The sequence below is a fragment of the Seriola lalandi genome, unplaced genomic scaffold (genome assembly GCF_002814215.2).
Source record: "Seriola lalandi dorsalis isolate HSWRI2012SDOR001 ecotype SW California unplaced genomic scaffold, Sedor1 jcf7180002054938, whole genome shotgun sequence".
Taxonomy (NCBI): Eukaryota; Metazoa; Chordata; class Actinopteri; order Carangiformes; family Carangidae; genus Seriola; species Seriola lalandi.
The window spans coordinates 650,966-668,827 of record NW_019525490.1 but is presented as its reverse complement, the minus strand read 5'-3'; the positions used below and the strand labels follow the sequence as shown (position 1 = coordinate 668,827).

At 40.1% G+C, this 17,862-nt stretch overlaps 1 protein-coding gene across 1 annotated transcript in view; it reads right to left on the bottom strand.

The window, feature by feature from the left end:
* Window positions 1-9,173: 9,173 nt before the first annotated feature.
* Window positions 9,174-17,862, bottom strand: part of tmem8b (transmembrane protein 8B) — a 40,017-nt gene continuing 31,328 nt past the window's right edge. Inside the window, exons 12-13 of the mRNA XM_023393527.2 lie at window positions 14,035-14,151; window positions 9,174-9,892 (exon numbers count right to left, since the gene is read on the bottom strand). Of these exons, the coding sequence (XP_023249295.1) occupies window positions 9,557-9,892; window positions 14,035-14,151 (453 nt within the window). The 3' untranslated portion in view covers window positions 9,174-9,556. The remainder of the gene's footprint in view (window positions 9,893-14,034; window positions 14,152-17,862) is intronic.

Sequence of the window (17,862 nt, the reverse complement as noted above, 5' to 3'; positions counted from 1 at the left end):
GTATCATATAACACCCTGACGGGTCATTCAGCTACCTTCAGTAGTTTTGAAATACATTTTGCTGTTAATACTTCTCTGTGTCAGCTTATGTACAATGATGCACGCAGGACTTGAAACTGGTAATGGTGTAATTACAGTTATTTTTCCACCGCTGCAAATTGGCCAAGTTTGCATTAGTTTGACAAGACATGAGAAGCAATGCAAACATAATTGCTGTTAAACCAAATCCAGTAAATCACTGATTTTATAAAGGCCCTTACTGCATTTTTAGTTGATAACTTGCATGAAACTGTGGCAAACTTTAAAAACCCACTGAGCAATTTGGCATCTTAACACTCACAATAGAGTGTTGACATTGAGGCCCGATAATTAAAGCCCCCGTCCTTCTGTCCAGCAGCAGTCAAATCTGAGACTAAACTACAAGGACGTGGGTCCTTGATTTTGAAGTTGCAACATTATTGCATCTTAAACTGCGAACATCATTAGCACTCTACAAACCCCAGGGCTTTTCACTGTTTCCAAAGCCAGCCATCATTCGGTCCTGTATGACAGATGTCTATGTAAGGCTACACACTGTATATATCCACAACAGACTTTATTAAATCTCCCAGCCGATCCCGCTTTACACAACATCTGAAATGTAGCATGACCTTTCTCGTCCCATCAGACAGCCAGGCTGTCTGCTTGATGTGTTTAGGTCCACTATGTGCTGACAGGAATCCGGAGGAGGAACAGAAAGCAGGCAAATCAGAGATGTGAACCTACTTATTTAGATCTGCCTTGCTTTGACAGTTCTCTCCCCACTTCTATACCTCTGTATTTAGGATTCACTTTAAAATCCCCCTCAGCTTAAATTTCATGTGACATTGAATGATCAGTATGTAAAATATTCAGACGAGTCAGAACCATAGTGTTCTATAAAGAACTCATGATTCCTATTCAAATATGCTGATCTATGAGCTGCCAGCAATAATCTTGAATTGATACTTTCATTTTTATCATAGGGTAACAGGACCCAAGTGCTTATGGGACAAAGAAGTTGGATAATCAGCATTCAGAATGCACACTATGTAATTAGACAACTGTTTCCATTTTATGTGTGATGAAGTAGTGGATGAACACACAGACTCTGATGGATGTTCGATTTATCTAATTTCACTTTTTAGTATTTGAGGCTGATATTTTGCAACCTATTTCCAAATCCCATGTACCAACTTAATCATGGATTATGTAAATACAAATATTGGAAATGAAGGTCTTAAAAATCATTTCTGTTTGCTGCAAAACTTTCATGAGTTATTAATATCAGCTGAATAAAAATGGAAATATAGGAAAATATTGTTCCGTCTGTTTCATCAAAACTAGCTGTTTTATATGTTTGGGTGGCCCTTGATCTTTTCTTTTTTTTCTGATGATCAAGATTCAAATATGTTTTGTTTATTTCAATACGAGATATGTTTTTATTTATAAATGTTTTTATGAACATACAATCTAAGACTAAGAGCCTACAGCCATGCTAGCAGCTCTGTGAAGCTGTAGCCTACTTATGCACAGTGGCGCTTTGAGCGAAGTGCTAATGTTAACATGCTAACATCGTCACAATGACAATACTAACATGCTGATTTAAACAAGCTGTTATGTTTACCATGTTCACCATCTTAATTTAGCATGTTAGCATTTACTACTTAGTACTAAATAGGAGATATAGCCAGGGCTGCGAGAAAATGTTTAAAATAGGGGGTGCTGCTGGTGGGAGGAGCATTTTGACCCAACCCATACAAATACAACATACACCTACAACAATACTACTACAGCAGAGACCAAGAAAGCAGCAGCAGCAACATCAACAGTTTATAAAAACAGACTCAGTAAAAAGCTATTGCACAATAATAGCTCGGCGGCAGCTTAAAGCAAATAACTTACCTTGAGCTGTAGGCCAGGTGCTTCAGTAATAATCCAAATGTGGCTAAGGTGCTGGGGGAACGGGGAGAAGTGAGTTTGTCTCTTCTGTGGTGGACAAGGTCCGCTGGGATGAGGCCGCAGAGATGGAAAAAGGCACAGATATAACATAACAGCTTCTGTAAACAGAGCTCTTGTCCGTGGATGGAGCTTAGGTAGACATGTTGCTTCATCTTGAACTCTGACACGAGACTCTGTGGTGACATCACCCCGCGTCTCGAGCTGGAGATCAGGACGTCCCGGGTCCAGCTCCTCTCCTCGGGAAGGTGAAGGGGCACCAAAACCACACAGCCTGACCACACTCCGCCACGTAATGAAGCAACTTCCGTTTGGCAAACCTAGTTGGTGTAACTGTATGGCTGAAAGTCTCCTTCCCAAAACGAAAGTTGGGTGACTGGAAAAGCTCCTCAAATGCCGCCAAGTCAGTCCTAGCCTGACACCTGTAGGCAGCAGGCTCTGAAGTTGTGGCGGTGCGGCGGCAATCTCCGTCTCCGAGGAAAAATTACAATCAGCTATCAATGCTACAGCAGCCGGATGTAGACTTCCTACCACTGAGTTGACATGACCCGCCTTACACTGCCTCTGATTGGCTAATGATCGTTGCCTTCGCTGGTTGGATTGGTTCAGTTTAATCATGAGGAGTGAGAATGGCTAAGAGTCAAGGGAAGAAGTAATTCTGAGGAAGAGTAGAAGTGGTCATGTCAACACTGTGAAAAAAATATGCTCTAGCCACTAGGGGCCATGGATATAGCTGAGGCTGGTAGGATTGTAATTAGCAGGAATGTGACGCAGATACTAAGTCTTGGTATGTCTGTGAAAGTTCTTATTCGTCCAGGTCATTGTTATCTCTTTCTCAAATTAAATCGAAGGCAACTGGACTTGTATTTGTCTGTGGAAGACGTTTCGCCTCTTATCCAAACGGCTTCATCAGTTCTTATGTATTGGTCTCTCTAGTCTGCACTAGTCTGACCAAGAAAGTCTTGGTATTGGTTTATGTATTTGAATTTTGACTTGATGATGGCACTATAGATGAAAAGTCAGAAGATCATCAAATTGAATGCTGTTCGTCCTGAGGTGGAACTGAATGTCTGCACCAAATTTCATCATTGAAACATTTCACATAAAAAGACAAATGCCAATCTCACAGAGGCGCTGGAGGAAAAGTTAATGATCACCAAAATCAGTAGGATTCATGGCGCAATGTTCAGCATGTATGTATAAAATATCACGACAATCCATCCCGTAGTTGATGAGATATTTCAGTCTGAACCAAAGTTGTGGACTGGCCGACCGGCAGGCTGACATCCTTAAAGGGCCATGCTGCCAGCATAGCTAAAAATGATAGCCTAAATAGTAAAAGGCAAAGAGCAAGTAACATACAAGTTAAAAATGGTCACTGTCACGAGTAAATAGAATTTAATACAGTAGCAACAAGGAGTCCTGAGAGACAACAGGAACAACAGGCCTGGGGGTCTCTATACGTGATATCGATTGGCAGCACACTGAGAGCAAGTGTTTGATCGGACCTGCAAGTGGTGGCTGTACATTGTGAGCTGACTGCTATTAGGGATAACTCGACAGGACAATTTTAATTTACACAGTGTTCTGTTGAGATATAGTGTGTGCATTGACATTGCACCTTCATCCTCTAACACTCCCCGAATCACAATCTGTACTAATGTGCATCAGCCCACAGAAAACATTATATTTGGGCTTTGAAACTCAGTAGACTTCTTCCTTCTGCCGTTAGCTGTTATGTTCACTGCTGGGCTTGTTCCCCAGAACAGTATTTAACCTGCAGCCCTGAGTTCAGTAGCTGTGATAAAACTCAGGAGTCTCTGCTCTCTCCTCAGTCTCTGTGCTATTTGCTGCTGCAGTTAAAGAGCTTCTTTGCCTCCTCCAAACTGACAGAGCCACCGCAGCTGTAACAACTTCATCACTGCTTTTGCTCTCTTCCCTAACTTTTAATCTCCCTCATGGACACTCACTAATCTCTCATTTATATTTAAATCACAACTTTATGCAGAATGTCTGTCTAATGAGGCAAATGAGGCTTGTTACTGTTTCAAGCTCAATTTAAGTGAGAGATAACACGATGAAGAAGCAGGAAAAGCTCATGTTTTTGCCCCCTGTTGGAACACAGTTGGACACACTTTGACTTCTCCCTGCAAAATTCAATGACAAATTAGAGAGAAAATTAGTCTTTGTTTATTTCCTGCAATAACTGGTTCATCCAAGATATAACAGATTCTTTATTAACTTAATCTAAACTAACCTCGCATCATTATGGGACAGCGCTTGCACCCTAGAGTGTATCTGGTCCTATAAAATGGCTTCATATTTCCTGGTTGTTATGCAATTGTGCAGAACAAACATTAGACTCTTACCAGATGGATGCCCAAACCATTACAGATCGACCAACACCGTTTAATGGCGGGCAACAGACATTGTAGGTTAAATGCATTCTCTGTATTTCTTCACATTTAAACACTTCTGGATGAAAAGAGGCTGAAAGAATGACTCATTCAACATCAAACAGCCCTTCACCATTTCTAGCCCTTTAGATCACAACATGCATCTCTGTGTGCTGACCTTGGGCACAAATGATGCTCAAATTGCATTTCTCCCATAATTCCCCGCTTTGGGAAGCTTATGATTTTGTTGTTGGCGAGGTGGAAGTTCAATTCCAAAGTGAGTACATTTGAAGGCTCTCTCAGCGAGGCAGTTCATCTCTGTGCCTGGAATAAGTTGTCATATATTCAAGAGTGTTCCCTCTGCAGCATTCAGTATTTCTCAGTTTTTCTGACAGATGTTCCTGCAACTTGAGGTGCATCTATTGTTCCCCTTTGTGAGTCTCGCTCGCTGTCTCGTGCTGATTTCTCAGCTCCCATTCTCTGAACTCTTGCGATGCAACACATCCTGCTAATTAGCATTCAAATGAATATGACTTGTCTGTGTGGCTGCTTTGTAATTCTGCTTCGGTTCATTTATATTCAGACTCCTTTCTCACATGGTATTTGCAGCATTTTGTCTACCTGCTGTAGTTTAGAGCATTACAGGTGTTTATTGTAAGGATGCTTGTGTGTCTGTTTCTGATGTTTTTAAATCGCTGGGAAACTTGTTTTTTTTTTTATAATCAAAGTATAACATCATACAGTATGTTTCTTTTTTATAGCAGATAAATCACGGTTACTTTTCAAAGATAGCTTGTATGAACACTAAAAGCCCACATACCCGTAAGGGGAGAATTTATGTTCATGAATATGCAGCATTTTGTATCTGATATACAGGTGTGTGACATCTAGTGAATCTTTCAAGGTTCACAGTTCGTAGCAAGTGTGTCTGACGTGGATCGCTGCAGACACCACCATTGTCATCTGTGCTGAATAAAATTCATAGAAACAACTTCTTTTACAAAAAACAAATCCTTGGTTAGTCGACAATTAATAATCGCCATCTCTCTATTTAGGTTAGAATGGTTGAAATCATAGTGTTTAACTGTGCTGTTGACATGGCTCCAGGTCTGTACACCACAAATTTCAACACATTCATTCATTCATTAGCCATAATGCTTAACCTCTTAGGGTCGCACTGCTGTCAGCGGGTTAAGGCGGGGTACACCCTGAGCAGGTCGCCAGTCTATTACAGACGTATGACATATAGAGACAAACAACCATTCACGCTCACATTCACACTCAGGGCAATTTAGACTCGTCAATTAACCTGCATGTCTTTGGGCTGTGGGAGGAAGATGTAGTACCTTCATGGAGAAAACGCGACACACCTTTTTGGGTTTTTTTCAAAGAATTGTGATATGGATTTTTTTTTTTTTTTTAATGATTTTTGTTGACTTTAAATTCTCAACAAATATTAAATGGATTACCATGAATTAAGTTCACTTAATTGGGGAATCCCCTGACTTTTCCTCTATAGCAACAACCAAAGGTCGTTTTATTTTTTGACTGAAATATCTCAAAGACAGATCGGACAGATTGACATTAAATTTGGCACACACTTTAACATCTCTCTTAGGATGATAGTGTGAGGCAATCTCATTGGTGATCCTCTGACTCTCCCTCTAGCGCCACAATCACATCAAAATTTTATATGTTTCAGTTCGGGATAAAATACCTGCTGTTTGAGGGACTTGTTGCTCAGCTGTACTGTGCTTTACATTTACTGCTGATTAGCCAGTGTTAGCATGCGCACATGCTAACATCCGCTTAGACTCAGCATGTTAGGATTAATGTGAGCGTGATACCATGGTGACATTAGCATCTCACAGGGCCGATGGCTGTAAACTCGTAGTCTCGTCTAAACAAGAACAAAGAGGAACAGCAACAAGTGGGCGACAGGAGCCAAATGAAATAACAAGTAGCAAAAGCACAGTGCAGCTCATCATTTTTCAGCCCAGTACAGTAGCTCTGTACTCAGACTGCAGGATTTACCCAAGGAAAAACAGCCATGCAAATAAGCTGAGCTGAAATTGCTCTAGTGCTGTAGGGTTATGGTGTGTCAGAGTAATAATCCTGTTAGATATGTTAGCCAAGAATCCATGAATACAAAGAAGGTACTTGCTTTGATTTCATGTGTGGTGGAAGTACAGGAATATCCACTGTTTGAAATTTCAATATCTAAGACCTTGTCATTTTGGTGTAATTTGTCTCATTAAGTACAGTCACAGGCCTTTTATTCCCACCAAGGGGTGCACTCTGCACTTGGAATATTGAGTCTCCTATTACATGAATTTCCATTTCTTTGCTTTTCATTGAAGTGGCAGGGGAGTGACCGAGAAATGCCCTGAAATACATACAGCTTCACAAAGTTTTGTGTTGATTTAACCAGTGCTTCAATGGCTCTTTATTTTTCTTTTCAAATATTAACAGGATCCTTTTAGATCAGTGTTTCTGAAATTATCTGCTTGGACTAAAAAGGGGAAGAGAAGCAATTTCTATTTCTTTTTGAGGAGATGAAGACAGGAACAAAGACTGTGTTTAATATATAAGTTGTGTGGGCTGTTTGTTGTTCGTTGTATAATCCTTAAGGATATAAAGATGAGTATGATTCAACAAAATTTTGACAAAAGACCGAAGCAGTTCCACTATTAGTCATATTGCTTCTGTTTCTTATTTGGTCAGACTTGACTACACATTATACACATTTTTTTTCTTGTCCTTTTTCCCTCTTTTGGACAGAGAGCGTGGAGTAGAAAGGTTAGTGTAAGGACTTTAAATACCTCCAGTGGCCTCATTCCATCACATTTTCACAACTCAACAGAAACACTCCAAGAAAAGAATTGATGCATAATTAACTGCAGCAGTGGCAGTTCTGATAAAAATGAGGAATTCGTTTTTTTTCTCTCCTCTATCTCGCTCCGTAAATAAATGCTTTGCTTGCAAAGCTTGAAAAAAAAAGTTAGGACGTGTTGGTGTTTATTTTCTATCACTGGAAATGATCTGGTCTCTGGTTTTATTGTAAGATTCTGAGCTTAATCATTCAGTAAATTTATATGAACATCAATATCCTTTAAGCTACAGTAACTGATTTTTTGGCGACTTGAATCGACCAATAAACGGTTTTATCATCTTTTAAATTGATACGGTGAACACATCCAGCAGTTACAGAGGTCATTATCATTCATTTGGAGACAATTGGCCTCCAAGTGTGATATTCCCTCTCTTTTAGCTCTGTTTTTGGTCTTTACCAACTCCTGAGGGAAACATTTGACTCATTAGCAGTCAAATGCGCCGCTGTGTTCATATGTTCATATAGTCTCCACCTGTTGCTGTCTGCTGTTTGGTGTATAGCAGGTGGTTTTTCATAGCTTTTACACTAAAACAGCCTGCTGTGACCAAAAATGACGCTATGATTGCGATGAGAATGAAACAAAACATTACAGTGTCGGGCCGGACAGCTGAAACTTCCTGAAGGTTCCTCACTACAAGCGACCCCTGTCACTCTGTTTTCACATTGTCATTTTATACGTTATTATAAACATGGATTATGGCCTCTTCGATATTTTGGTAAACACGCTTGTTCAGTTTCATACTGAGAGTTAGATGAGAGGATTGATACCACTCTCTTCAGTAAACATGAAGCTATTCTCTCATCTGCAGTAAAACACATGGAAACTGCTCGTCTGGCTCTGTCCACATGGTAACAATGAGCACCTCTAAAGATCACTAATCTGTAATCAGTACATAAACCAAAGTGGAAAAACTACAAGTTGTGGCTTTACGAGGGTCTAGCTGTTTCCCCAAGAAAGTGAATAAACATATTTCCCCAAAAGGTCAAACTGTTCCTTTTAGGGATGCGTTGATTCTTTTCTTTTTTTTTAAATTTGTGTGATGTCAAGGGCTCCAGTGTGGTACAGTATGTACATTTGCAAAAAAGAATGAATTCTTTCATCTTCTTTGATATAATCTGATAAAAAAAAAAAAAGACCTGGTGTGCACGCAGACTGATGAACACCGAGGAGCTTCTGATGGATCACACCTAATAAAGAATAAAGCACAGAGTCATAAAACTCTCACAGCTCTGCCTCTCCTTACATAAGAGGAGAAAGAGAGAGAGAGACACTAGATATCGACAGTGTGCTCTGACGCTGCCTTCATGCTGCTGCTCTGTAGGAGAATTATTTATCTCTTGCTCTATTCCTGGGAGGCTGCTGTTGACAGTGTCTCATCTCACTGTCTGAGTACCACTGGCTTCCATTAGGGCCAGGAATTGCAATATGATGTCTTTGTGGGGTGGTTCACCAGTTTCACTATATTTAAAAGCTTCCAAAGCAGAGGTAATACTGAGGCAAAGAAAGAAAACATTTATTGTTTATGAATGTGGTGTCACACAGGTCCTGTCAGAAAAGAACAGGGAGGTGAGGTCTTGGTTTGAGGTCTCTGAAGTTATCCTGCCTCCCCCTCTTCTTGTTCAACAGGCAGCTGGACTTTGGAATAGTTCCCATCAAGAACAATCAGCACATTCGTGTAAAAGCGATACATTGCAATTGCAAAAGACAGTCTAACATTCCACATGACATCTAGGGTTTTTACATTTGTGATGACGCCCACTGTAGTTCGTATTGTTATAAAAATTTACAGAATAACATTTTTGTGTCTCAGTGCAAAAGATATATTCCAAAAGAATTTCAGAAAAGCCGTGCCCTTGATAAATGTCCCCCTCCCGCCCCGCCCCCGTCCCCGCCCTTCATGTCTCCCCTTGACCTGTGCCCCCAACAGTAAAATAACTGGCCTGTATACAAGACCACCAATAAATAACCAACAGAAGCAGTTTTACAGTCACCGTCAGATAGCAGCAGTGTTTCAGCTTTGACTTTAAATACATATTCACAAACAACAGTGTTTCACTGTACACCCACAATTCATCAGAACAACTTTAACTATAGATAATAATAATTACAGTTGTATTGATAGTAATTACCATGACAATAACAACAGAAAAAAAAGAACTCCAATGTGTCACATCTGCATTTAAGTATTTACATTGCTTTTTCAAGTTCTGTGGCTTAATTTCCCGTGTGTGAATTTCCCAAGTAAAAGAAGGCAATGAAGTGTCTCTAAGGTAAAAGGCTGGGAGTTTATCAGCTGGTGCAGATGCTGTTGATGGAGATGATGGCGGGGTCCACCAGGCCCAGCTCCTCGTGCTCGTTCACGCACAGCTGATAGCCACAGCCCCGCCTGCGCTTCAGCGGGGTCACCTTGGCATCGGGCTTGGCGCGAGGAGGCAGGAGGAAGCCCACGCTCCCTGCGATCAGCATGTGCCAGATGCTGTGGATGTAGAAGTAGTTCTCCTCCGTCTCCACGAAGGCGTAGAGCGCCACGGCAGACGTGGCAATCATGGTGCCGGGGAAGAGGAAAAACACCCAGCGCTTCCAGGTGGGCGGGTAGCAACGCCGCCGACGGATGGTGCGCACCGTCTGACAGGCCAAGAGACACATAACACAATGTTTTTCAGCCTCAGCAGCGCCAAGTTTGAAATAGAAAACTGTTGTTAAAAAGAAAATTTCATAGTTTGTGCTCCTTAAATGGAATGGATACCAAACTGTTCTTCTTTAAACAGGTTTCCTGGAAAAGCCTGTGTAATTATAGGGTTATGGGTAAGATAAGCTCTTGATTGGGAACACCGAGTTAATGGAAAGCAGTTAATTTCTAGATTAATATCCAAGAAGGAGCTGCACATTGCCATTAAGTTGAAAACCAGGTAAATACTTATTTAATTTATTCACATATTTGTTATTTGTCATTTACACCCAAACAGAACCAGAATAACATTTATTTATGTTCTTTTCACCTGTTCACCTCTCAGTGAAAGGTGGAATTATGCTTCTGCAGACTGCACGTAAACAAACATACAAAGGGGTTTCCGACAGGTTTGTGTGTGTGTTTCTTTTATACTTGTACAATATGTACACTTATGTACATGTCCAATGTGCAAACAATTATATCTGTGAGACACACATGGAACTATTGGGATTTATCAACGTAAATGGTCGAAACAGAAAAAAAGAAGGGCAACGGTATAAAACGCCTTGAAGTGGAATTCAGTTTCCTGAGCTCTGCATGAAGATCACTGTGCTGAAATGTACAGCTACACTACCGGTCAACAGCTTTAATCTAAACCTTTGACTTCTACCTCTGTAGTTTGCTTTACTTTCACTTTCTGTCCAGTTCATCCCATAGCAGCTCCATATGGTTTATAAGTCTGGAGACTCTGGGCTTCCATCATGTGAGGCCACTGTCTAATTCTATTCTTCTAATGTTTTTGGTAATTATGTAGAACGAAGTCCCGACCAATCAGTCTGTCTTCCTTTGTTAATTGTCCTTTTCTCACCACTCAACAATATACATTGCTACTTCTTGCAGCACAGTATTGTCCTAATAATGAATCAGAGGGTGCAGTAACAGTTGGTTCCAACATTGCATTTGTTCTGACGGAGGGTTTGTACGTAACAAACAAAAGTTGGAACACCTGTAGGAATTGTTTGCATGAACTTTCAAGGCTTCATTTACTTCCATTGCTGTAGGAAAGCTGCAATTTCCTCATCACTGGAAAAAAAGGCTGTTATATATGACATTTACATGATTTTCTAGTTTTTGGTGACCTTAACAATATTTTGGGGGGAAGTTTACTGCTGACCTTCGTGCCGTTTAATGTTAATCACTGGACAGGAACTGCTGAAATTTCATTTAAAAATGGTAAAATGGGGGTAATGAGTGGAAGAAAAAAGAGAGAATCTCTTGACAGGATGTTGAAGTACAGGTCAGCACTATGCATTGTTAAGATCTGGAGGTGTGCACATTGGCTCCTCTATGAGACTCTGCATGCATCAATGCAGAAGCATAATTCCATCTCAAAACACTGTCTTGACTATATGCTGGAAATTGAGTATAAAACGTGGCAGTTGTACTATTTTCATATCATTTGAAATTTAAACCGTCATTTCCAAGACACGTACTAAGAAATAATAGTTACATATCAATTTTCTTTGTAGAAAATGATTAGGGAAACTAAGGGACCCATAAAATTATAAAAACAAAGCATTTTTACAACTTATGTTCTTTCAAGTAGAAACAAGATATTAGAGCAGGAGATCACAGAGGGAGCAGTCATTCAAAAATGGAGACCAATGGGATTTCATTGAGGGAGCAGCAGGCAGTTCACTTTGACTGGAGGCACAATGGGATGGAGCTCTTCATAAATCTCAATTGGCTTTGAAGACTGAAATTTGTATTTGTGGCTACTGCTGCAGCACAAACCCCATCCCAATGATCATAATCAGCTGGTAGATGTTTTAAATTGGTCATCAGAGACTGGCCAGTCACCCCTTCAGCCATTCTGTTATTTATGCTCATGTTCCGTTCGGCACTAACTGGACGTGATGTCTTTATCCGTTTAATCCGCTGAACGAGCTCATTCTTTCTGTAAGTGGCCACAACTGCTGAAAGTGTGGCACAGAGAGACATGGACGTGTCGTTTCTTCATAAACACTGTTTGGAGAGTGCTTCATAATTGTATTCAGTCTCTATTGTCATCGCTTCATAAACACTGATTGCTTGCATTCATTTTTTCCTCAAAACATTACAATAAAGACTCCTTTGTCAGGGGAAATTTAAGCCGGTAATGAATGACAAAAATAATTAAAATAGTAATCTAATAATTAGTATTCTAGCAGGAAAATGGCTCTGACTGATTTATTATGCTCTGTGCATTTTAAGTTAAAGACTAATAATCTATGTGAAGCGAAGTGAAGAAAAACATAAAATGTGTGTATACTATTCCAGTCCCTTTGGAACTGCTTATTTTTCTAGTTAAGACAAACAGTTTCAGACCAGGATGATTTTTTCATGCATAAGTCAGGGACCTCATTTAGTCTGGAGAATTAAGGATATTTGGCACTGACAAATTTGAGTTTCTCCCCTTCTTCTTACTGCTCATGACACCCCTGCAAAGCAGCAGACGCTCTGTGCCCTCCGCTTGACTGATCTAATTCGGTTGTGTCAGGGAACATTCAGAATGCCAGGCTTTGCAGAAACATGACAAGTTGAAATGAAAGGGCTCTTGTAGAAAATGTGCGGCACTCTAACTCAGAGGTGCGGCACCGAGGAAAGAATACTGAAACGCCGGCATACGCTATTGAACAGCTGATAAATTATGAAGTGTCAAGTAATCAAAGTATGAGCCCAGGTTTATGTTGAAAAACTGCAACTAAAGCATGAGATCCAAGCGACTTTTATGGAAAAGCTGCTGTGTAGAGTTTACTATTGCAACCTGTGGTGCAGTGTGTGCTTTATCGCCATGTGAAGATCAGAGATTGTCTATCTGAGTCATTTTGACAATTTTGCACAAAATTATACCAGACCATGCATTTCATATATTTGTCAAATAAAATATTTCAAACAAACCATCCATTATTGAATTACGAATGCTCCAAAGCCTGAAGAAAAAACCAGCCAAATAGTGGAGGCCAATGGCTTTATGTAAATACTTCACATTTGAATGCGACAGTACTGCTGTGCATGAATTTTGAAGTGCTGTTGCTAATTCCGAAAAAAAAAAAGTATCTCATCTATGGTAAAAAATATACTGTCTCCAACCTCTGCTGTTGAAGCTGGAGGGTTTACATGCTGGAATTAAAGCGTATTTCATCTTCCATAGTTTCTGTAGGATCCTGCAGCTCACAGAAAGATAACTCTCAGAGTTACAACTCCCACACTATACCCAATGCAAAGCTTTCTCCAAGGAAGACACAAACCTTGTTTTCAAACTGATGTCAGAGGTTTGGTGTTAAAGGCTTTTTTTTTCTCCAAGAACCTTGCCTGAAAGACTATTATTTTTTATCTTCTCAGTTCAGGGAGCACATTATGACTCGAAGAAGAGTCAGTGAAAGTACAAGCTGACTTATAATGGAACTACAACCCATGACTAATACCCACAGGCTGCAAAACTTTTAAAGCCCCCCTTCGATGCTAATGTAAAATAGCTTCATTGGTCAAAAACACACAGTTTTTAACACATGCACATGTTCCAGCCCTGTGTTAGCTTAAATGACGGATTAAGTCCCTTTACACTTGCTGGCATGAGGAACAATAGAGGGACAGTGCAGTGACATGTTTCATCTGCATGTTTGAACAAGCTTGTCCATGAATGTCAAACACACATTATGTATTAAAAACAATTATATTTAATCTATTAAAAAAAAATTTAAAATCAAATATAAACTGTGCAGGCCTATGTGTAGAAACATTTTTGAGAGAAAAAAAACTTGGATTCAGAAGCTAAAGTTCTATAGGATAATAATATTATTAAATTCCCTAATTTTCCCTGTATTACCTTAAACAATTTCTGTTGTATTTTAGTGTACTGTATATGTATATAGCTTCTAATATACCCTCTACCTTAACTGTAATTGATCATTTTATTTGTGTTTATGTCATTCAGATTGTTCTGTCTTCCTGACCTCTTAGCGATTCTCTTGTGCTGCTGCAACATGTGAAATAAACCAGTTTTCCGCTGTAGACTGCTGCTCGACTGTGCAGCAAACATATGAACTGCACTTACCCACGCCACGGCCATGATGCCCAGAGCAAACAGGCTGGGTCCCAGCAGGTTCCACAGACCGTGACGGTCCAGCTGCAGAGCCATGGACAGGGACATCGCCCCAAGTAGATACAGCACCTTGAAAAAAAAACAAAAAAGCACACAGATCAATAAGAGCAAACACTGGCAACATTGCTAGTTTCCCAGTAAATAAGAGGATGAGTGTGCGGTAAACTGTAATCTGCTCCCCACACATGTTGGTACAATGGTGACAAAAGTTTTGCAGTCACATCACAAATCTTTAGTGGTGAGTGGTGGTTACTAAACCACTGGGAGATGATTTGCAGTTCCTGTATGTGTTCTATACTTTTTCCCTTTTTTTTTTTTTTTTCCTGTTTTGCACCTGTGTCCTGTTTTTTCGGCTTTGAGAGCTCTACTTTTCCTAACACAGCTGGTTCCATCATCCCATCAGAGGTCTGGAGGAGAAGTGTGTTGCAGCAGAAAAAAGGGATGAATGTACCATAAACCATAATATATGCTTTACTGAAAGCTGTGGGTGCAAGTCAGTTCAGTATGGTTAAGAAAAATGAATAGCAGAATTAAAATATCTTTCTTGGGCACTAGTCACTGAGGTAATTCACTATAAAATCTAGTTTGAAAAGAATTAATGGTTTAAAACAGTTCAAACTGTTTTTAAGACCAACTGTGGGTGGATTCCTAAACAGGCCCAGGGGCCTGAGGGGTCAGAGAGACCCGAAACAACCACGCAGACAACTACAAAGAGACACATAATGACCTGAAAAGAGGCATAAAACAACTACAGAGAGATGCAAACTGTTTCTATTCAAACAGAGATTCAAAACAATCACAAAGAAACACAAAACAAACTGACTAGAAACAATGTTTTTTGTATCTTTCAGACTGTGGTTCTTGCTTCTATGGGAGGGTGCTGGGGGGCCTTTAACGTGTTTGTACTCAGGGGCCCATTGTCTCATAACCCATTCATGACACCAACAATGCATCGATCCTTCTAACAAGTATTGTCTGTGTATCCTAAGCCTGATATAGCTGATTCCTCTTTGCCATAGAGCTCCTATTAAAAATACATCAGTGAGCCACACTGTTGCTCCGCATGACATTATCATGACACACAAACACACACACACACACACACACACACACACACACACACACACACACACACACACACACACACAGGTTTATTTTATTTTGACTCAGTCCCACATACAGCATCCTGCTGCTGTAACTGCTGTAATTAATCCACTGCTGAAAATAGTCCCCAGCAAAAGCACTGTTTACTGCTGTGTTAGAAATATGAAACTTCTGTTCCCAGTTATTTTAGGAGTTTGAATAGAGATTTTCATCCACTTTAGTAATGAATGGTCTTGGGGACAGGGCAGTAACGTAAGAGAGTATTGAGAGACTGTTTAACACATTGTTGTTTGGTCTCTTCATGGGATTTGCTGGCAATAAAAAAAGATATAAAATAATGCAGCCTTCTCCTGTGATTTTAACAGCCACTATGAGAGTCGGCTTTCACAAATAGCTTGAAAATCTGTGTTTAAAAAAAGGTTAAAACCTGTCATTATGTAAATACGCCATCAGTTTAATAGATGATTGGGGAAATGGTCAGTACAGAGAAAATAACTGTGTACCGAGTTTAGTTGACATCAAAATTGGTATTTCAAAGTGTTTTCAGAGTAATACACCATCTGAGCTTCCTTACATGAGTGAGAGCCACAATATAACAATGATAACAAAATGCTAACAATAGAGACCCATACTATAAATACAAGCAGTTTAACAATTTTTTCCCCCCAAGCTCATAATTTGACACAAAGCCATGGGATATAAAAGAGATAAAGTGAGAGGGGAAAAAAATCAATAAGCTGTGCTACACATGCTTTGGGAGAAGTTAAGCCTGGCCAGGATGCCTGCGGTCTGCATTCTTCTGTCTGGTAGCAAACATGAGGAGAAATTGGGGGATTTTCGAGCAGGGGAGGGGATGACCCGCCTGCAGAAGAACGGGACTAATTGGCACACACCAAGGAGGAGAGGAGCAGCATGGTGCAGCCGGAGGACTCTGTGCAGCAACAGTCATCAGTCATACTGCGCGGCTGAATCATACAGTGGCACCCGAGCATGCATGTGTACATGTACTGTATGCAGGCATGAATGCATGAACGCTTACGGGCGGGAGTTTCGCTGTAGTGAATCATTATCTGTCAGCGTGACGGACGAGCTTGTAGAAATTAAGGTGGGAAGTCTATTTTTATCTGCTACATACATTTTCATGCTTAAAAATATACAGTAACACAGAGTGATACTGTATTTGTGCATGTGTGGATTGCAACATGCCCAATGCTAGTGGCACAATAAGCTGGCTAAGGGCCATGCTGGACGAACATGTTAAAAGTCACAGAAAATATTTTAAATTACTGGAGCGTGGACGTTCACTCTTTGAGAACAGTTCGGGGTGAAGAGTATCTGAGCACAAGGAGTTGCTTACTTTCAAAAGCTTTCAAACAAATCTCATGGTCATTCTCTAAATAGAAAACCTCGGCGCATTATTGTTGAGACCCTGTGTGTTTCTGCAAAATCTTGTGCTTTCACAGCTCTTTGCTCTGGTTATGTAGGTCTGCACACTCTGCTGATCTGGCTGCCTCTGAGGATGCTCCAAACTATGATTGTTTACTTAGTTTCATGCAACATCAAGGTGGCTGCTCTAATTTTCTACCTGCACTGTTGATCCTGTGCAGATTTTTTAAAGACCTTTTTAACCCACATAACTGTGTTTCATTATGTCTAATTTGAACAACAATGTTGTATCATAATGTTGTACTTTTTTTTTTTTCAAACTCTCAGTTCCACATGTTGAAAATATTAATTTATGCTATGGTAAAATTTGAAATTAGTAACTAATGTAATCTCTTTATACAAGAGAGGCAAATAGTTCATGCATAATTCTGGCTTTTTCTTGCAACTGAGGTTTTGTCATCAATCCTTTCAGTAATTGTAATATTTCATTTGCTAAAATCTGTGAAAACATCACTAAAGAGAAGTTTGACAGGGCAAGAAACACAAGCAGTCATAAGATCAGAAAGATTTTAAAATCCCAGAAGAGAGTCAAACTTATTTCAAAGAAAAAACTAAATTAAATTTTTACTCAAAATGTCTGTTTTATACATCAATCGCAGTTTACAGACCGGCTTCCTGTTTTAACTTTGACAACAAACAATTCAGGTAAGTTCACTTTCGGTTTTTACTCCAAATAAAGTGGTTGAGATCAACTGGCTACATTTTCCGATCGCCTGAATGCTCACGTTTCAAATCCTGTTGTCCCCAGATCTCAACAGTTAGTAATGTAATGTTATCAACACCATTCAGTAAAAGAGGGAATAAACTATGAAGATGAGACCCAAGTTGTAATAAAACATAATAAACCTTTAAATTGATTCATATGACTCTGATGCAGTACTCTATGTCCTTGCAAGATATTCTGCTGACATAACTGCAAGGACTTTTAGACCTATGAAGGTGCAAAAGTCACAGACAGACGCAACACAGTATCAGGTGCTCCTGGGTCCTTCACCCTCTGCTGCTGCTGCTGCTGCTGCTGCTGTGGTCATGGACATAAACAAACAAACACACACTGTCTCTGTTAAGTACACACACACACACAAAGTCCCACTTGCCAGTCCTGACATGTGCGATTTGATTAGTGACTGCGTACTGCAGCGCTCAGCAAAAATGAAAACTCTAGAGGACAGCAGATGTTCGTATACTCTCCCTCCCACCCACTACTCCACCCCCTCTTCCTCTCCCCAC